The sequence below is a fragment of the Engystomops pustulosus genome, chromosome 3, assembly GCF_040894005.1.
Source record: "Engystomops pustulosus chromosome 3, aEngPut4.maternal, whole genome shotgun sequence".
Classification (NCBI taxonomy): Eukaryota; Metazoa; Chordata; class Amphibia; order Anura; family Leptodactylidae; genus Engystomops; species Engystomops pustulosus.
The window spans coordinates 42,777,456-42,799,952 of record NC_092413.1 but is presented as its reverse complement, the minus strand read 5'-3'; the positions used below and the strand labels follow the sequence as shown (position 1 = coordinate 42,799,952).

General features: G+C 42.1%; 1 protein-coding gene across 1 annotated transcript in view; it reads right to left on the bottom strand.

The window, feature by feature from the left end:
* Nucleotides 1-22,497, bottom strand: part of EFEMP1 (EGF containing fibulin extracellular matrix protein 1) — a 58,270-nt gene that overhangs the window by 10,146 nt on the left and 25,627 nt on the right. Inside the window, exons 5-9 of the mRNA XM_072140599.1 lie at nt 14,180-14,302; nt 12,091-12,210; nt 9,374-9,493; nt 3,190-3,309; nt 627-753 (exon numbers count right to left, since the gene is read on the bottom strand). Of these exons, the coding sequence (XP_071996700.1) occupies nt 627-753; nt 3,190-3,309; nt 9,374-9,493; nt 12,091-12,210; nt 14,180-14,302 (610 nt within the window). The remainder of the gene's footprint in view (nt 1-626; nt 754-3,189; nt 3,310-9,373; nt 9,494-12,090; nt 12,211-14,179; nt 14,303-22,497) is intronic.

Genomic DNA, 22,497 nt, shown 5'->3' with positions numbered 1-22,497 from the left:
TCCTGAAGTCTTGTTGTCAGAGAATATTGTGTTTTTCTACCGAGTTCAGAAAGTGTTGCCAGTTAGAATAGCACACTAATAATTGGATAAGAAAAGTTGTCATGTCAGGGCCCTTCCTCTCACTGCCATAAAAGACACAACGGAAACCCCAAGCCTTTCCTCTCATTGTTATAAAGGACTCAGCCCCCACCCCCAGCCACATATCTGTTTTTCATAGGTCTCAAACAACCCCTTTAACCTCCACCTCCATCGGATGGGGTACTTAGCACCAGGTAGCACTCCTGCTGGTACTGAAGGATGGGTCCTCTCCGTTCAATTTGTGGGTGGTAAAATTGGACATGTGGCCGGAGATTTCCCTCCATGCTTTACAGGTGCTGTCCTGCCTTGTGGCTAGTGGGCTGTCAGAGTGTGTGTTACGTACCACCAGAGGTGTCATAAGAGGATCCACCGCTCTACAAACATTTATTAAGATGAACAAAGCATGAATTCCATGCAACTTGGTTTTGCCAGTGTCTGAATAAGTTCTTCATTCCTGGAATCTCAACTCAAAAATTCATCAACATAAGGTTTGGTTTGGTAAAGATTGAAAACAACGAAAAGCAAACACATATACAGAAAGTGCTTACTTATCTGACATCCTCACATAAGGGTCTAGGCAGGGGTTTGCTGGGTAACATCGGAAGCCTCCATAGTAATTCCAACACATGGCATCTTCTGCACAATCGTGAGTGTTACTTTCACATTCATTTATGTCTGTAAATATATGAAATAGGTAAAAATTATTTTTTAGGACTAAAGGATTTCAACCATTGGACACATCATGCATTGGACTTTTGGGAGATTTAAAAGGGCATGTATGTCAGTCGTGTGCAATTTGGTGGAGTGGGCTGTTGCGGGGCATTTCAGTCGCACACCAGTTCATGGACTATAGGCACAGGTTATAGCACAATTCTGTCCTATGCAAGGTCAGGCGTAAAAGTGTGTGACACTGCATCCAGCCATCGAAGATATCCAGAGGGCGGAGACTCCAGATATATTCGATATGATGGAGGGGTGGGATTTTCCTCATACCCTTGTGCCCAATGCGCTGGTGTACGATAAACTCCACCAACTGTACGATAAACTCCACCTGGGGTGGTGTCTGTTGAATGTCGTAAGTTTTATTCTGTGTTTTTCTTTGCTTAATAAAAATGATCTGATCATTTTGTTGCATTCATAGTTTGTAATTATAAAATTGATCACATGCCCTGCACTACAGGATGGCACACATCATTACCTTGTCTTAGCATCATAATGTTGCCTCATAAAAATATTATTGAAATGACATTATAAAATCACATAGCTTCCTGTCATTAGTATTAGATATTACACTAATTATCAGTTATTAACATTTGCTTTCTATATCAAAAATAAACATTTTTAAACATATATATTTTTTAAAACAAAGGATATGCTATTAACTATATATACTGTACATGTCTCAATGATAAAAAAAATCAGCACATGCAGATGAGATTAGAGATGAGCAGACCAGATGTTTCCGTTAGGGTTCAGCCCTCACAACCCGGATACATTGCCAGATTGATGGCCACCACCCCTGGCATCTGGCCATGACTATGATTGGCCAGGGGGGACATGGGACGGAAACATCGGGCCTGTTCATCCTTATTAATTAATTATCCTAATTAATTTAAAGGAAATCTACCACCAGGATGAAGGATTGTAAACTAAGCACATTTACATGCTGGTGTGTGTCCCCTCTGGCAGGATGACCTCCTTTTTTTAGCTTCTTATGCCCTTGTTTTTACATAAACAGGCTTCAAAAATTATTCAATTGAGCCTGAGGGGTTCCAGGCTCTAATAACTGCTAGGGAGTCCAGAGCCCCTCAGACTCATTTGCATAATTCTTAAACACAGCTTAACAAGCAAATCCTGCTGTGTGCTTGGTTTACAATCCTTGATCCTGGTGGTAGATTTCCTGTAGAAGTTAAATAATGAGAGTGGGATGGTGGTTTATAAAGACTAGTATTTACTATCCAAGTAAAAGAGAGTATGCGTGGCACATCCCATAAAACTTCAAAACTTAATTCTTCTTACATTAAAAAGAGTGCAGGAAAAGTGACATGTAGGTAATCCACCTACGCGTTTCAGCTTGCTCTCAAGCCTTAGTCATGGTGTGAATAAAAACAACAATAGTACTGCATGGTGTGTCATGGTGTGAATAAAAACAACAATAGTAGTGCATACTATTGTTGTTTTTATTCACACCATGACTAAGGCTTGAGAGGAAGTTGAAACGCGTAGGTGGATTACCTACATGTCACTTTTCCTGCACTCTTTTTAATGTAAGAAGAATTAAGTTTTGACGTTTTATGGGATGTGCGACGCATACTCTCTTTTACTTGGATTACTTTTGGGCAAACAAGCCAGCAACACGTGGGCACTCCAAACAAGCCTCCACTATCCTCAAAGCAAGTTTCTGGATATAAGGGTATGTGAGACATTTTTTCCTATTTTTCTCTACGTAGTGTTTACTATGTCGGTCTTGATTTTTACTGTGAAGCCGGAGGATGGGACATAAATTATCTTCCAGCAGTCCATGTCCCTATAATAAAATCCATGACTGGTCATTGCTGGCGCAGATTTCCCTCTTTATACAGGCAGTCCCCGGTTTACATACAAGATAGGGTCTGTAGGTTTGTTCTTAAGTTGAATTTGTATGTAAGTCGGAACTGTATATTTTATCATTGTAATCCCAGACAGAACTTTTTTGGTCTCTGTGACAATTGCATTTTAAAAATGTTGGGTTGTCATTAGAACCAGAATTAACACTAAATCTTCATTGCAGACACTTGTAATAACTGTTATAGCTGTTTATTGCAGCCTAGGACTAAAGTACAATAAATTACCAATATCCAGTGGTCCGTTTGTAACTAGGGGTCGTATGTAAGTCGAGTGTTCTTAAGTAGGGGACCGCCTGTATAAGCCAAAATCTGGTACAAATGATGTTAAATCTGCTGGGGCCGATGTCCATGGTGAAGAATTGTTGTAACACGTGGCGGCTTTTTGGAGTCTCAAATTGGAGACCTATTTCGATTGTCCATATAGCATATAAGGGCTTATCGATAGAGGTGGTCTTCATGGCATAAATCCCTTTAAATGTCATGCCTTTAAAAAAACCATACAAACCTTGACACGATCGAGTTCCCACAAGCTGATATCCTTCTGGGCAAACACAGGAGAATCTCCCAGGCTCATTAACACATTGATACTGACACAAGTAGCTGGATGTTCTGCATTCATCGATGTCTGTAAGACAAGACTGTTACAATAGGAAATGGACAGCAAATGTGTTCATGTGGATTTGTCTTTCAGCAAGTACCATATATACTCGAGTATAAGCCAAGTTTTTCAGCACAAAATTTGTGCTCAAAAACCCTAACTCGGTTTATACTCGAGTTATAAAGTCAAAACTCACCTTTCTGACGTCACCCATAGGTCCTCTTCTGTCTGAGACAGTCTGAGACAGAAGAGGACCTACGGGGGATGTCGGAAAGTGAGTACAGTGTTATTTTTTTTCCTACTACAGGGGCTGGCAGGCTTTATACTACAGGGAATGGGCAGGCTGTATGCTACAGGGGCTGGCAGGCTTTATACTACAGGGAATGGGCAGGCTGTATGCTACAGGGGCTGGCAGGCTTTATACTACAGGGGCTGGGCAGGCTGTATGCTACAGGGGCTGGACAGGCTGTATGCTACAGGGGCTGGGCAGGCTGTATGCTACAGGGGCTGGGCAGGCTGTATGCTACAGGGGCTGGGCAGGCTATATGCTACAGGGGCTGGGCAGGCTGTATGCTACAGGGGCTGGCAGGCTGTATGCTACAGGGGCTGGCAGGCTTTATACTACAGGGGGTGGGCAGGCTGTACGCTACAGGGGCTGGGCAGGCTGTATGCTACAGGGGCTGGGCAGGCTGTATGCCACAGGGGCTGGGCAGGCTGTATGCCACAGGGGCTGGGCAGGCTGTATGCTACAGGGGCTGGCAGGCTTTATACTACAGGGGATGGGCAGGCTGTATGCTACAGGGGCTGGCAGGCTTTATACTACAGGGGGTGGGCAGGCTGTATGCTACAGGGGCTGGGCAGGCTGTATGCTACAGGGGGTGGGCAGGCTGTATGCCACAGGGGCTGGGCAGGCTGTATGCCACAGGGGCTGGGCAGGCTGTATGCCACAGGGGCTGGGCAGGCTGTATGCCACAGGGGCTGGGCAGGCTGTATGCTACAGGGGCTGGGCAGGCTGTATGCTACAGGGGCTGGGCAGGCTGTATGCTACAGGGGCTGGGCAGGCTTTATACTACGGGGGATGGGCAGTCTTTTTATACCAAAGGGGCTGGGCAGGCTGTATGCCACAGGGGCTGGGCAGGCTGTATGCCACAGGGGCTGGGCAGGCTGTATGCCACAGGGGCTGGACAGGCTGTATGCCACAGGGGCTGGGCAGGCTGTATGCCACAGGGGCTGGGCGGGCTATAGGCTACAGGGGCTGGCAGACTATATACTGGGAGGCTGTGACCTATGCATTTCCCATCTTTGGCTTATACTCGGGTCAATAGGTTTTCCCAGTTTTTTGTGTTGAAATTAGGGGTCTCGGCTTATACTCGGGTCGGCTTATACTCGAGTATATATACTGTAATTAGTAATAAATGACTGAGCAGATTGTCAGGCTTTATAATGAAAACTATATGGCACAGTCTTTGCGCCTTGAATGTATTGCATATTTAATTTTAGTTATTATACTGTATCACATACTGTTGCATATAAATAATGTCTTCAGTGATCAATGTGTAGTACTGGCTTCTCCCTCAAATATTTAGATGTACGTTTAGGGGTGGATTTGGCACTTAGAGACCCCAAGAGGCACAGTCATATCTTAATATGCTCCACAAGGCAGAGCACATGGGTATAACCATTTCCAAAGGGGGTCACATCAATTGTATGGTCTCTTTCAACAAGTGCTTTTCATAGAGCACAAATTACGGACACATGGTTTGCTTACACGCATGTCCGCTCATGTGCTGATGACAGGAGAAATTACTGCCAAAGGCCCAAACGCTGGCAGGAATTGGACCTGATCTTAATTTTTTTGCTCGGGCAGATGGCTAATACTATGGGCCGTATAAAACAATGGCCATGTGTGTGAACCTATAGAAACATAGGGGTGCTTGCATGTATAGAATAAACCTATGTGTGCAAGAAACCTAGAAATGTAACTACACCTGTCACTATACCCTGGCTCCACTACTACATATGTAACTTATCAAACTCATGTAAATTCACCACATTTCATGTGCCGAGGTGCATAGGAAAGGCACCTGGGAGTCCTACTAGCCCAGGGACAGTCCAAGGTTAGGTCAGGTCACTGACAAGGGATGCTCCTTTAGCAATGGTGGAATTATGAGGGCGGAGCCTTACTGACATGTATGGGCAGAACATCAGATTTATCTGCTAAAGATATTCCGTATGTTTCTCTTTTGTTCCCCCCATTGGGACGCATGTCTCTGAAATGTCACACGTGTTATCTGTTGTAATGAAATAATCTGGGAACATAAATGTGTTTATCTCTTCATCATTTTTGTTTATTTCCTACACAGATGCAACGTTATCTGAAACGCCTCGGCAGTTCAACATGATTCAACACAATTTGTTTAATGTGTGGAAATATTTACACATACGGAATTCCAACCTGCCAATTTTCGTTGAGCTTTATGATGATAAAAAGATTTCCTTTTCTGCAACATAATAAGTGACATTCCCCAGGCGGTTGATAAATAAAGTTGTAGCTTTATATTAAAGCAAACCTGTCACCACACTAACCCCCCCATTCCCACTACCAGTACCTCCTACTGTAACATGTACATCCCCTGAAAGTCCTTTTAGCATATTTGTAGGTTACAGCATGAATGAGAAATCAGCTTTTATTAATTTGTAAGATGTGGTCAAGAAGGCGGGGCTGCTCGACCAGGCAGTCAGGCAACTCCCCCTCCTGACCGCTGATTGCTCTGCCCACTCCATGAATCTGGCATCCCAGCCCAGTTTTCTAATGGCCACTTCTTTCCGCTATCCGGCTGTGCTCACACATGCACATGCAGCCAAGCGCATGCGCAGAGCATCTGTGAACCTGGCACAGTACAGAGAATGATGTGGCCATTGGGAGACAGGTCTGGGATGCCAGATACATGGAGTGGGCAGATCAAACAACGATCAGGAGGCGGAGTTGCCTGACTGCCTTGACCAATAGCCCCACCTGCTTGACTGCATCTTATAAAAGAATAAAATCGGATTTCTCATTCATGCTGCAACATAGAAATATGCCAAATATGCAAAATACACATTACAGAAGAAGGTTCTGTTTGTGAACTTGGGGTTTTTAGTGTGGTGACAGGTTCCTGCAAATACTTTATAGTATTGCTTAAAGGGGATTTCTCATGTAGACTTTTCTTCATAAGGCATAGGGTGTTGTTCTAGAGTGACTCTCTGGCATATAACTGGTTAAAGGGTTTTACCAATACATTGTAAGGCAAAGTGGGGACATGTCATCTGAAATGCCCTCCCATTAGATAGAACAGAGATAGAGAGCAGTTCCTCTCTAGTACTGGGCAGCCTTGTAGGAATCTATTTAGTTTACATAGATGACTTTTTAAATACTGTTGCCAAGACCTACATTATAATGGTGGGATGTTTATTACCCTATTAGATTATATGGACATTTTGTAGAGATATCTCATACACCTGTGCACCTGAGTGCTCCAAGTGCAGTTACAATCCTGAAATACAAATACATTTTTCACAATTCTGCTTCTACTGTCACCACTCACAAAGCTATGGTTACACTACCTATCGCTATTTACAATTTGTATGGTCAATGATGCTGACAGATCCCCTTTAAAGGGTTTTCCAGTTTACTTTTTATATATCAAATTTAAAAAAAAATAAAAATAAACAGCATATACTCACCTTTCTCCCTTATCACCCAGCCATCACTCCCAGGTCTCTGTTTGTATACAGCGACTGGCAATTGTCAGGACACCTTGCTGTGGTCAGTTTTGTTAACTTTTATTATCCCTAAATGTAAATTTTGTTATGCGGCTACTGGGGCTTGGAGTAGCTGGAGTTGAGGCTACACGGCGCGGCTACTCCATGCTCCAGTAGCCTCTTTACTCCTCCTACCCACAATGTTCGGCTGCACAGACGCGGGCCTGCTGTTCTGTGCATGCGCAGATGGCAGGTTTGTCGGACGAGGGCGCGCAGCTACGCGCCGAAGATTGGACGTGTGTATGTGCAAGCTTGCGACCATACATACACCCCCCCCGATGGTAGCGTGCATGGAACCTAGCAGTCCCCAGCCCAGACTATACCCGGGGTTAAAGTGGCCTAGCCCAGATTACACTCCCCAGGCCAGAGTATACCCCCATCTGTTACAGTGTGATATACACAGGAATTACTTAATTTTTCTACATTTTATGGGGATTTAGCTCTGGTAGTTAAGTGAGAAACCCAAGAGTTTCCGCACATATAACATCACTGTCAGGCTTCATTCCCTGACATGATGGGTTTTTTTTTAACAGGTGCGCAGCCTAATGGGTGAGAACATATAATGGAGATGCTGCTTCTCCTCTTATTTTTTTCTCCACTCCTGGTTTGGACATCAAAAATTGCTTTCTTTAAACCCCCCCCCCCCATTCTTATATCGGCAGTCACATTGCCAAATATAGACATTTCTTGAATTACATTTTATTTTAAAAAAATGTCCGTGTGAAGATTTTTCATAAATGTCACCATTTTGTCCCCTAGAAACAAGATAGTTGTCCTTGGATACAACTATTTACAGACATGTGGTATAAAGATGGTATTCACACATTGGGGCACATTTACTTACCTGTCTGAGGAATTCACCTAAAGTGTATTGTTCCGACGATAATGCACTCTGCCGTGATTCGCTAAGATCGTGTGCCCGATATCCTGCATGTGTAGCTCCCCGCTCAGGTCCGACGGAGTCCACCTTCTTCCTGGTGCAAGTGCTTGGGTTTGTGACACAATTTGAAAGTTAAATCCTGCGCTCAGTCCGAATCAGTCGGGTCGTCCGACGGCACGACCCCCAATTTGTCGCATGGAAGCCAGCGCTGCTGTGCCACAAAAGGATCGCATGCGCCAAAATCCCAGTGCAGACACTTCTTTAATACCTGTCTGAGCCGTGTAATCTCTGAAAAAGGGTCACAGTCCGACAAAAGTGAGCGCCACGACTCTTAGTAATAGAGCCCTATTGTGCAGTAGTTGAGAAAACCAGTGAAGTGATAACATTGGGGCACATTTATTCACCCGGTCCTGTCGCGATCCAGCGGCGCGTTCTCCGTCGAGGATTCGGGTCCGGCCGGGATTCACTAAGGTAGTGCGCCCGATGTCCACCAGGTGTCACTCCTGCGCTGAAGTCCGCCGGAGTTTATTATCCTATCCTGGGTGCAGGTAAGCGCGTGTTTCAAGCAGCACTTTTTTTAAAATTCCGCGGTATCGAATCCGTCGGGTTTTCCGATGGCCACGTTCCCGATTTCCGTCGCATGCATGCTGGTGCCGATGCGCCACAATCCGATCGCGTGCGCCAAAAATCCGTGGCAACTCAGATCGGTAATATTGCTAAACCCAACGAAAAATTGCGATTTGGGCCCTCAGCAAATGACCCCCAATGTGTCCTAGAGGGATTTGTTCTGGCCTAGACTTTTTAACACCCCCTAGTACACAGTTTATTTGTGGCCTGGAATAGAGGATACCCTCAGTACAGAGTATACCCAGGGTTCAAGTGGCCAAACCCTGGAGTTTAAATTAGTATAGACCAATTCATACTCCTCATGCCAAATTATACCCCCATCTTAAAGGGGTTTACCCACGAACAAAAGTTAGGCCCTATCCATGGGATAAGGCTTAACTTATTGATCAGTGGGGGTCTCATCACTGAGACACCCACAGATCGCAAAAAACGAGGGATCTGTCGGACTTCTCGTCACTCCGTCAGACTAATTGAGCAAAAGGCCACGAATGACCGTTCTGCTCCATTAATTTCTATGGAGCTGACGGAGACCCCCACTGATCAGCAAGTTAGGTCCTATCCTGTGGATTGTATGTGGGAAAACCCCTTTAAAGGGAACCATCCATACATAAAATATTTTATATACATGAACAAACCCTCTAATACAAATATGTATTAAATGTATGGCAAATGCTGGCTACAAGAAAGGGAGGGAAACTTTGAAATAAAAGTGTAAAGCAGCAAACATGACTTTAAAACAGGTAACAAATGCATGAAAATACACATATGGAGGGCATTTACCTTCACAGTTGACTCTGTCTCTGCTCAGTTCGTACCCTGGACTACACTGACAGATGTAGGAGCCGATCATATTATAGCATTCTTGTGCGCAGGGGCTACTGGTGCTGCATTCATCCAAATCTGAAGATTTAAGTACAAATGTAATGTAATATCATTCCATACGTTCTATACAAAAATCACAGAAACCTTTTATAGATCGGGTTTCACTAATTTTGGGTGGGTAAATGGGTATGTATAGCATTCAGTGTTATTTACATTGCCGTCACTAGGTGGCAGCCATTACTTTTGGCTTTCCAAATAGGGTGAGGTTTGATATAGGTTGGTTTCCCTAAGGCAGTGGTGGCGAACCTATGGCATTGGTGCCAGAGGCGGCACTCGGAGCCTTCTCTGTGGGCACCCAGGCCATCACCCCAGAATAGAGCTCACCATACAGGGCTCAAAGAATGCTGGCCTAACAATTCTTCCTGTACACAGGGACCCTGTACAGAAACTGCAATAGTTCGAATTTGCCCTACTCCTTTCAACTGCGTTGGTGTCCTCAGCAATAAATTACTGCCTAAATTGCTGTGCTGGCACTTGGCCATAAAAAGGTGGCTTCTAGTTGAAGTTTGGGCACTCATGATCTAAAAGGTTTGCCATCACTGCCCTAAGGTAATACATTGTAGTTGTATGATATGAGGTTCCTACTTCCAGTTCATGACTTTCCTACTATTGTGCAACTCGTAATGTGGTGTTCCTGTCAAGAAAGCTTTCCGTTAAATCTTGGAAGAAGACCAAACGGCTTCATGTCCATTCAGTCACTAAAATGATAAAGAGGCCATTTGCATTAGATAAAAGTTGGCAATTCAAATGTGCCTTTGATGGAAAACAAGGATGTCATGAGCAATTCCTTGGTTTCCCTTGGAGATGAATAATCCCTTCCACATGTCACAGACTGTTTCGGCCTACAGTTATTTTATGTAGAGAGTTTGAGCACTGATGTTTGGCAATAAGACTATTTGTATAATTGGAGTTTCAGTCCAGTTCTATCAAAATGCTCTCGACACAGTATCCCATTGTATATTGTGGAGCCAGAAGATTTAACTTCAACATAAGTGAATGTGAATCCTATAACACTGTGACATTACCTTCTAGAGAGCAAGAAAACTTAATACTAGCAGTCCCGGGGATGTGTACAGGATAGGTTCTTTAGGTTTGTCCTTAATGGACATCTATCAGCAGATCAAGGATTGTAAACCAAACATACAGACATACTGGTGCGTACGCCCTTTGGCAGGATCTGCTCTTCTTTTAGCTTCTTATGCCCTGGTTTTTAAGAAAAAGGGCCTTTAAAAATTATGCAAATTAGCAAGAGGGGCTCCAGGCTCCATTAATTCCCATGGAGCCTGGAGCCCCTCAGTCTCATTTGCATAATTTTAAAAGCCAGTTTTTTATGTAAAAACCAGGGTATAAGAAGCTAAATGAAGAGCAGATCCTGCCAGAGGAGGTACACACCAGTATGCCAGTATGTTTGATTTACAATCATTGATCTGCTGATAGATGTCCCTTAAGTTGAATTTGTATGTAAGTCAGAATGGGTATATTTTATAATAGTAACTGCAGAAAAAAAAGGGATATTCAGGATTTTGTGCTGTTATGGGAACAAAGATTATCAATTAAGATCCATAACAGACACCTTACAGCTGATCATTGCAGCCTGGGACTAAAGTAATAACATCCAGAGAGCTTCACCAGAGGTCACAGAAGGCAGAGAGGTCCATCTGTAACTAAGGGTCACCTGTATGTTGCATGCTCTTACGTCTTGGGAACACCCGTACTACAGGCAGTCCATTATTTAAAGGGGTTGGCCACTTTCAGCTAGTAATTGATAATGTTTGTGCTATAAAAGTTATTCCATAAATACTTACTGTATCAATTCCTCATGGTTTTCTAGATCTCTGCTTGCTGTCCTGCTATAGGAAGCTTCATGTTAACTTCCTGTGGATAAAAACCGCTCCCTGGTCATGTGAAGTCACACAGGTGCACAGCCTGTTATATCACACAGCTCTGATTATTCTCTGCACCTGTGCACCTGTGTGACATCACATGACCATGAACCAGTGTTTATCCCCTGGTAGTAAAGAATGAAACTGCTAGGAATAGATACAGCAACTATATTGGAAAACTGTATCTGCAATAAAGGTTTATTCTTAATCCTTGATTCCATGACAACCCAACATTTTCAAAATCCAGCAGTCATCCCAGGGCCCAAATCCCAGGGCCCCAAAACAACATTTGACTAGAGTTATACTTCTAAAACAAAATGTAACCGTTCCGATTTACAAACAAATTCTAATTCACCCTTTCACGACTGCAATGCAGCTATATACATCCTAACCGCATGACGGTGGCATACAACGAACAGCTTTATCATCTGAAAAAAAGCTGTTACAATTTCATAAGCAAAACATATGTAATTAATAAAAAAGGAAAAATTGTTATATGTAAAGCTGTTCCAAAGATATCATTGTAGGAAAGGGATAACGGAACTGCAAAATACGACCTGGACATTCAGGCACCAATGACCCATGAAAGGGTTAAGGACAAACCAACAGAACCTATGTTGCTGCTAACCTGGGGACTGCTTGCATTCAAATTTTAATTAATTAATTTGTAAAAAAATAAGTAATAAAATTTAAGAGAAAATCATATTTTTAAATAGAACCTTTATAACTTACCTACACAGGTGTAATTATTAGAAGCAAGCTGGAAGCCGGGGTTACACTGGCAATAATATGACCCCAAGGTGTTCACACAGCGATGGTGACAGAATGAAGATACCGAACATTCATCGATGTCTGCATTGGGAGGAAGAGAAAGAAAGTTCATATTCTCAATGTAATCTAATATATAAAGCTGAGTGTGTGTGTGTGTGTATGTATGTATGTATGTCCGCTAAAGAAATCTGTACCATCACCAAATTTTGCACAGTTGTTGCTTGTGACTCAGGGAACATCTAAGGGTGATGCCACACATGGCGTTTTGAAACCGTTTTTGGTCCATTAAAAAACGCATCCTTTTTAAAAAACGCATGCGTTTTTTGGAAACGCATCCATTTTTGGCTGTTTTTAATTGCACAAATGTGGAAAACCTGTCAAAAAAGGATGCGTTTTTTAACGCATGCATTTTTAACGGATTGCTTAAAAACGGACCAAAAACGGTTTCAAAACGCCATGTGTGGCATCACCCTTAGACCACATTTTGAGCCGAAATTTTCACCCCACACTTCCCAAAATCCACTTATTAACCACCATATACAGGAGCCATTGTCTGCTGCTGCTGCTGTGGCAGTTGGAAGCTGAGCCATGATTGGTTGCTGTTCTGCCACTGGTCATTAATATGAGCTCTGAGCTGTGATTGGTTACTATAGGCGATGAGTATAAGACACTTCTGTGTGAGGTAAGATGGTGAGATAACGAGAGTGCCCGTGACACAGTCACTGGAATGAGAGTGCCCGAGACACAGTCACTGGAATGAGAGTGCTCAAGACAGTCACTGGAATGAGAGTGCTTGAGACAAACAGGCACTGGAATGAGAGTGCCTGAGACATATAGTCAATAAAAGAGACAGCCAGAGACAGAGTCACTGAAAGGAACTGCCAGAGACTGACAGTGTCAGAGACAGAGACTGTAAGTAGTTACACAGTATGCTCCTGGGTGACAGAGCCTCAGTGGGCCCCTTTGCAGTGAACTCCCGAGGTGGCATTAAAAATTCAGAAACTAAAACATTCTCCTGTTCCCTAAAATATTCCCTAGTTTATCATCCAAAAAAATCCCCTTATGGTTATTTTATATAAAGCCTCCTTCTGCCCCCTTCATCCCCATAAATACCAAATATACAGCCTTATGCGGGCCCCCCAGCAACTCAGCCCTGGCACTTGTCCAGGTACGCCCAGTGCTGACTCAGGCCCTGTACCTTTCATTTGTACCTTTCACTTGGTGGGCACTAAATTTCTAGTCTCAGAACATAGATTGGCCAAAACATTGGCTCTCCATACTTCTTTTAGATGGCCAAAGAACAACAATGTCTTTCCTCCACCTTAAGAGGTAAAAGGAGAAAAAGAGTCTAGAGACCAAAAGACATGATAAGATGGCACACATGAGAAGCTGAATGATGGACACAAAAAGGTTTGGAGAAGTCGGGAGAAGTCGGGAAGTTTGGACCTCATACACATGTCAGAGAATTGTAAAGTATTTAGGTAGAAAAACTCATCATCCAGCTCCAGAAGATGCCTGAATAAAAATGTATTTTTTTTAAAAATAAATTTAAAAATATTGTCCACATGGAAAGCCAAAAGAGAAACCATGTAAAGACCATACAAAAAGACACTTGTCTGATTTTTACATAGTTTTCCTAGTTTTTCTCAGAGATTTCCATGTAGCACACCAGGTGATTTGACTTGTAAACTATGCCAAATTCCTAGGTCCCCAACTTAAGAACACCCAACTTACAGACGACCCCTAGTTACAAACGGACCGGACCTCTGGATGTTGGTAATTTACTTACCTTAGACTGCAATAAAGAGCTATAATAGTTATTAAAGGTGTCTGCAATTAAGCTTTATTGTTAATTCTGGTTCTTATGACAATCCAACATTTTTAAAATCCATTTGTCACAAAGACCAAAAAATTGGCTGGGAATACAGTTATAAAATATACAGTTTCGACTTACATACAAATTCAACTTTAGAACAAACCTACAGAACTTATCTTGTACATAACCCGGGGACTGCCTGTAACTAAGACTTAGTGTAGGACCACTACTCACCAATGCATTGCTCTCCTCGTTTCTGATATCCTCTGGGACACAGACAACTAAATGATCCTCTCATATTGGTGCATACTTGATCTGGTCTGCAGTTGTGCGTTCCCGTTAAACATTCATCGATGTCTGTCAAAAGAAATTGAATACATTTGCTATTTGTATAATTTCTAGGCTAATTGTTAAGTTTTTTTTTTACCACTAGAGCATTGGTTCCCTAAACTTCTTAGTTCTTTTGGGTGAGACTTCTCTGTTTGTCACTAACTCTTAAAAACAATGATAATTATATTCAAAACCAGTGAATATTGTCGAAAGAATGACCAAATATATGGTGTAAATATTCTGTATGATCAGTGTCCTGCTCATTGACCTGCATTCATCACTCCTTGGTGGTGTACAGTGACCTGACCTCCTGATGGTGCAGCACTGCATGTGCTATGTCACACAGAAAGAAAAACAATGGCGCGCACCTAGAGCTACACTATTACTGTTCAGTGAAAGTCGCGATTAGGTTAGGTCACATGACTCACCATTAGTGTCCATATTGGGACAGCAAAGCACAACCCTGGTGCCCCTTTACCGCAGCTCTTTATGAGAACCACTCCACTGCATAAAGGAACATGATTATGTTCTACTAATCTTTGTCCTTCATCTCACCGAAAAACATCCAATTCACAGGAAACCTAGCACATCGATTATTAGGTCATACACAACTAAAATTACATTTCTTGTGTGTTTACGGGGTAGCGACATCCATGTGCTGTTGATATTTGCCGATCATTTGCCAGTTTACACAATCATGTAACCATTCAAGGAGTTGGGACAAGTTAATTAATCTGCCAGCCTTTGTTTTTTCTCCGATTTGTAAAAATAGATGACATACAGACAGGGCCGGCTCCAGGTTTCAGTAGGCCCCTGGGCGACAGAGCCTCAGTAGGCCCTTTTCCAGTGAACTCACATGCGGTATTAAAAATTTGGGAAATAAAACACTCCTTGTTCACTAAAATATTACCAAGTTTAGCTTACCGGTACCAGTCAGCCCCCTCATGGTTATTTTGTATACAGCCCCCTCATGGTTATTTTATATGAAGCCCCCCTCGCTCCCTATGGATTACTTATGTACAGCCTTATGTGGGCCTCCCTAGCAGCTTTTGCCCAGCTATGCCCAGTGCTGGCGTGGCCCTGCATACAGATGACACACAATTTTTGCGGACATACAGCACAGATAAAGATAATGCACTGGTAGCATGGAGACTGTAAGTTCATGTGTATGAGGCCAAAATATAAATACTGCAAATATAGTAAGAATTAAAGGGGTTATCCACTTTCAGCAAATAATTAATATGGCTTATATAAGGAAAAGCTTCTATATAGGAAGCTTCTATGTTTACTTTATCTGGATAGAAATCTGTCCATGGTCATGTGATGTCACACTGTTGTACGGCTCGTTATATCTCATGGCTCTGATTACCTTATATGATACTAATGAGCCATGCACCTGTGTGACATCACATGACCATGGGCAGAATTCTATCCAGAGAAAGTAAACAAAGAAGCTTTTATAGCAGGACAGCAAGCAGAGATCTAGAAAACCATGAGGAATTGATACAGAAAGTATATTGGAAAATTGTATAACTTTTCGATAAACAAACCATATCAAATATTTGCTGAAAGTGAACAACCCCTTTAAATTTGATATGCCTGAACTTACCCTCATAACTCAGGTCAGTCTTGGATTGCTTATCTTGTGGTATCCCTTCTGTAACTGAGTGTATAAGTGTGTGGCTCATTTTTGTTCACTTAGTTGTACATACATATTATCAATGCAGAAACCACTTCAATTGTCTTTGTTGCATTGCTGGTTCATGTCTCTTTAGTGTATGTGGAGACAAAGCAGAGATGAGTCCTTTATTTAGACAATTTTTATTCTCGTTCTATATTTTAATAAGAAGGAAGTTTAGGTTTTCCCTGCAGATGGCCCATTCATAATAACCACAAGAGAAAGAAATAATAGTCTTGTGAAAGTAGAATGTAAATACATGGGGTTATGCAATTCTGCAAAACAAGCCTGGGAAAACCGTGCTCCGAGATGGAGAATATTTAACTCAAAGTTAGATAATACATCAGAAAAGAACATGCCGGTGTTCTTGCTAAAACTCAGTGAAAATGGCTTTTATTTCCATCCTCGCTAAAATTTTTAGATAAATGTTCCATGCACATACACTCAATGAAAGTGCATCTGCCCCTTCTCCCCCATTGTCTGATGGCTGCTATATTTTAAGTCTAGGTTCACTGATATATTATGGCTCAGTGGACCCATATTTAAAATTAAAAATGAACAGGACCGGGGTGGTAAAAAAAGAGTGCACCTTTTCGGGAGGTCAATTGACTACTCATACTTTTTTCGAGGGACTTCACTTCCATTATTGTCATCTAGTCCGAGGAGTCCACTTATTGGCTGAAGCAAGTCAAATGACCCTCTGGAACTTCCGGAATTTCCCAAATATGTTAAACTGAAAGTGTGGGGTAATTATGCATTCATCTTTTTTCAACCACTCCAGCACAGGCCCCCTAGGATCTTTCCAGATTCCTGGAAAACTACAGTTAAAATGAGTCTAGTGAATTCCAAATTATCCCAAAGCAAACAGCTTCACTGTGATATATTGTTTAGGAAAACCTGACAAAGGCTCCAGTACATAGCCAAAACACATTCTTTCTTTTACACCCGGAGTTGGGAACCCATGGCTCACAAGCAAGATCGGCTCTTCTGATGGCTGCAAACAGATCTAAGAAACACCCAGCGCTGATCACTAGACACAGACAGCGATATTACCACTGCCTAGGTCCTTTGTGCGACCAAGGTGCCATAGCCACCATCGATGCTTAGGCGTCTGGGTCATAGAGAGGAGTGGATGCCTGCATGTGGTGTCATTCCTCTTTAGGACCCAGGAACCATTGCCTGGGCAACAGCAGTGCTGGCACCTGTGAGAGCACATGTGTGACAGGGAGCCTGCTAGAAAAAACACAGGTAGGTATTGTTTTTTTTTATTTTTCTGTGACTACCTATCTACTCGGGCATGTGCTGTGGCTCCCTGCTACTGAGGGAATGTGCTGTGGCTCCCTGCTACTGAGGGAATGTGCTGTGGCTCCCTGCTACTGAGGGAATGTGCTGTGGCTCCCTGTCTACTGGGGGCATGTGTGTGGCTACCTATCTACTGGGGGCATGTGCTCTGGCTACATACCAATTGTGGGGCATTTACTGTGGCTACCTACCTTCTGTGGGGCATGTACTGTGGCTACCTCCCTACTGTGTGGCATGTGCTGTGGCTACCTATCTACTGGTGGCATGTGCTGTGGCTACCTATCTACCGGGGGTATGTGTTGTGGCTTCTCATCTGTTGGGGAGCATGTTCATATTGTATTTCTCTAATGTTTACATATTACATGTTAAATATTACATGTTAAAACATGTGGCGTGTATGGCTCCCAAAGCCAGTTCCTGACCCATGTTTAAAACTAATAAAAAATCATTTCGGATCTTGAGCTGACTTAGACTTTTCATATAAGCTCCGGTGATTTCTTCTCCATGTAACTACTATTCTTTAGGATAAATTTCCTAAAGGGGTAGGGCCAATCCTGTTTATGCACCCAATTTCTCCTCTGTAGCTCCATATGTCAGAACCATGTACTGCCATAACACAGCAGGAAGCCTGAAAGCCCTAGAGGCCACTATTAAAATGATACACCTAAAACATTGCTTATGTAGCTTTAGTTTTCCAGATTTATGCATTACATATATTAAAATGTTTTTTTGTTCACAATATCAGTTTACTTATATCTGTATATTGTGGCTTAAAGTGTGAAATCTTCAAGGCTGAATCTGGTAAAAAGTTTTTCTCCAGAAGTAAAACAACTCTCTGTTGTTCACCTTATAAATTGTGGAAGGAAGCCTCATGATATAGTAGTTGATGGCAGCAATCAGACCTTGATCAGGTGTCTTGTACAAATCAAAGAAACGTCACATTGCCCCACAAATTTAATAAATAGGATGGTTAATTGACTTCTGTTCAATGCAAGTGATATGAAAAAGAATCTGATGAGGAAAAATGTCCCATTGAACATGGCTAAGCATACTACAATTTTCTTGGCACTTTTCCTTTAATTTAATATAACTGTTAATATAACGGCACAAGAAATTACCCTGTAAGTCAATGTCCAACTCATAAAACAGCTTTGAAATATGATCGGCCAAACCAGAGTCACCAATGTGTACAGTATTGCTTTAAAGGGGTTATCCGGGACTATAAAAATTCACCAGATGTTCCCAGTAGTCATCAATCATCACCCTAATGCATATGGGGTTACACGTCAGCCTGCAAATGTTTACAATGCCAGCTTCCTGTATGGACGTTTTTGTGCTGCAGAAACTACACTTCCCACAGTGCATTGTGCTGTAAACACAGCAGGGAGTGTATCCACCCATTCCAGCCTACACGGTGATGGCAACCCCACCCACTACACCTTCCAGGCTCTGCTGGATTGTGCTGGATCTGCTGTGATTGGACGAGAATATGCAGCGGAGGACGTGCCATGCACATCCCGACATGGCAGAGTATTAGAAATTCCGGGCATGCCCAGTGGCCGCATCGAAACGCTTCCTCTACTAGATAGATGCCGACTTCCCAGCCCATCGAGTGACGAGGAGGAGAAGACCCCGCCTTTCCCTCCCGGGGGCGGCAACATGTAGAAGATAGACCTGTGGACGTGACGTCAGCGGAAGTGAAGAGAGAAGACGCAATGTCACGTGACCGGCTCTGGACCGAGGGGAACCTGTCACTTCAGGAACGGTAAGTATATTAGAAAGTTAGTCAATTCACACATAGCTTTAGATTAGTCAGGGGAACCTAGTTCCCGGACAACCCCTTTAACCAACCATAACCTTACTTAAGAAGAACATCAACTCTAAAACTCTATTTCTTGCTGAAGTCTCTTGTTTGACTATAAATATGAGTAATGTTTCTTTAAAAAGAGTCACTTTTATTGAGGCCACCTACTAATATATTTTCTTATCTGTGGCAGAGAAATATAATGGTTCTTTGGTTGTTGTGTTCTTTGAATAACAAAGTCCAAACCAAATGAAACAAAAAGCCAAAACTATAAGACATGCATCCTAATCCTACTTTTCAGGGTCCTTCAATTCCATTATACAAGGAAGTGACTCTTCATTTACAGCCATTCGTGTCTTATGCCTGGTGTAGACCGAAGAAAGTGGTGAGGATGTTTAATCTTTAAGAAATCAAATTTATGAAAATGCATATTCTGTTATGTATTAATAGATCATCTGTAGACTAATATGATTTGGAGAAGAAATCTTTGGAGTAAATATAGTGTAGAGGAAAAAACATAATCGTATGTGATTTCTTTTAAGAATATAATTTAGACTGAGGAAGGATTACCCTGATTAACACAACAAGGTTCTGAAACCGTGTAAAGTAAATACCTTATATACTCGAGTATAAGTCTAGTTTTTCAATACAAAATTTGTGCTCAAAAACTCTTACTCGGCTTATACTCGAGTCAACTAAAAAAATTAAGTCAAAACTCACCTTTCTGACATAACCTGTAGGTCCTCTTCTGTCTGGGACAGTCTGAGACAGAAGAGGACCTATGGGGGACGTCGGAAAGATGAGTACAGTGTTATTTTTTTTCCTACTACAGGGGCTGGGCAGGCTGTATGCTACAGGGGTTGGGCAGGCTGTATGCTACAGGGGCTGGCAGACTATATACTGGGAGGCTGTAACCAATGCATTTCCCACCCTCGGCTTATACTCGAGTCAATAGGTTTTCCCAGTTTTTTGTGTTGAAATTAGGGGTTTCGGCTTATACTCGGGTCGGCTTATACTCGAGTATATACGCAGATTCTTGAGCCACTTCCAGCATTAAAATTCTTTCAGTATTATCATGTTGATCTAGTTTTGTATTGCATGTCAGTGCTCATTTTGCTCAGTTTAAGATTAATAAGCACATCACACCAGTGCTTTGTTATAACCAGATATATACAAAACACCTTACTACTCAGGTAAAGATACTAGTACACTGAAACCTCCATAAGTCTCTTAGTAGTAGTAGTAGGTGTTTTCTAGTAGGCTTCAGCACCATCCTCTGACCATAAATTATAGTTTAGAATATGCTGATGAGTGAGAATTTGTTCTTAGGTTACATTCTGTCCTTACTAGTCTGAACTCTCCTTTATTTCATTCCTGGCTGTTCACCAGTTTTTCTCCTTTTTTGTGCTCTGGGTTGCTAACAGTTACATTAGCTGAGATGGACAGCCTCCTCCTCCACTCACACTTCTCCCCTGCTGGTGTAATTTGTCTAGATAACATTTCTGAGATCTTATAAAATGTTTGCCTACCATTTCTTATGTGGTTACTTTACATTTTATTTGGAGATTGCATGATCGTATTTTGTGTCTTTTGAACCTTTGCTTATTTTCTGAATATTCATTTTACCTATCAATTTTGTGTTGCATTGTCCTCTTCCTTTTGACCCATATCTGCCAGATACTCTTTTTACACTTTGGCACATAAAGGGAATATCAAAGTTGTCACCTACTGCTTAGGATAGGCTGGGTAATTGGATAGGGACTGCTAGGAAGGGGGTTTAGCCTTAGGGCTCAGTGCCCTTGTCGGTCCTTCCAGTCTATCCTAGCCATTCCCTCACTACATTCAAACCCTGTAGCCTAATGGGAAAAAAACAATCCCACTACCAATATTTAGGAAAGGCAAATGATATCTACCGTATTTTCCGGACTATAAGGCACACAAAAAATCCTTTGATTTTCTCAGAAATCAAAGGTGTGCCTTATAGTCCAGTGCGCCTTATATATGAACCATACTTACAGACAACAGCTGTCTTGAACTGTGTACAGGTCTGCCACCTGCTGGTCATTCATCCTTATAATCAGGTGCGCCTTATAATACGGTGCGCCTTATATATGAACCTAGACGTTTTAGCAGGCATTTATTGAAGGTGCGCCTTATAATCCGGTGCACCTTATAGTCCGAAATATACAATAATATGAGGGTTTAGGCAGAGTTATGCAGATTATTTTTAATATTCAAATGTTATTAACTATCTGCGTGTTGGGTCTGACCGTACATATGATCACTGTTGCTTCATATAACCTGTGCTCATATGATAGTCTAAGTGAAATGAGGTACTGTGGCGAGAGTCTCAACTCACCTCAAAGTAGTATCATGCTGTGATTTTACTGCAAAATGTGTTGGCTACTAAGTTTCTTCCCTTTTTCTAATTCACAGTCCACTGCATGTTGTCAAGAAATCATAAAGTTGTGTAGAAGTAGAGATGATAGGACAGACCTCTTTAGACAAGAAGCTTGAAAGTATATGTGGAAGTTCTGTATCTTTGAACATTGTACATTGTATCTGTCTATAGCAAAGCTGGCATGAGGAACATGAGACAGTGCTACAAAGTTGTGTACATCGCTTTAGTGGATTGTCATGACATCCCGGCATAATATTAGCTCTCTCTCCTCCCCGGACCGCAACCACTTAGTTGGTAATGTAATTTTGTACCCTTATATTTCTCCACAGCCTACCTACATTGGACCACATATTTATTATTACCTTTACTCACCATATGAGAGACCTGTTTACATGTGTGCATTGTTTTAAGCTTACTACTTACCTTCACCTTATCTATGTACTGTGGTTTGTTTGTAATCCATTTATGTGGCGGTATTGGGGAGTTCTCTGTGATATGTACCCAATCCTTTTTTGGGCTTTTTAAGTATGTTTTTAAATGCTATACTAATAAAGTTTATTTGTGTCATTTATGCACATCTCTTTTCGTTTCTTATATATTATTATATACGTGTGTAATAGGTATATCCTGTATGTAATGTATGTATGTGAGTACATATTATATACGTGTATAATAGGTTTATCCTGTATGTAATGTATGTATGTGAGTACATATTATATACGTGCGTAATAGGTATGTGCTGTATGCAGGGCAGCTTCTGTATTTTATAGTGGAAAAAACAACTCAGACTGCTGGCATGACAGAAGCTGACAAACTTAGCTGCAAGTGTAACCTTTATATTGTAGGAGACCCCAACCTCAGTTATGCTACTATTTGTGGATTAAAAGCAGCCACAGAAAGCAGGACATGGCTTTGCAGCCTGCACAGTACAGCACGTGTAATTCACATGCTACGCGAGCCTAGACACAGAGCTGGTATCACAATGTGAGGGGGAGGTTGGAGGCACTAATGGGGATATACTATGTAGGAAGGAATTT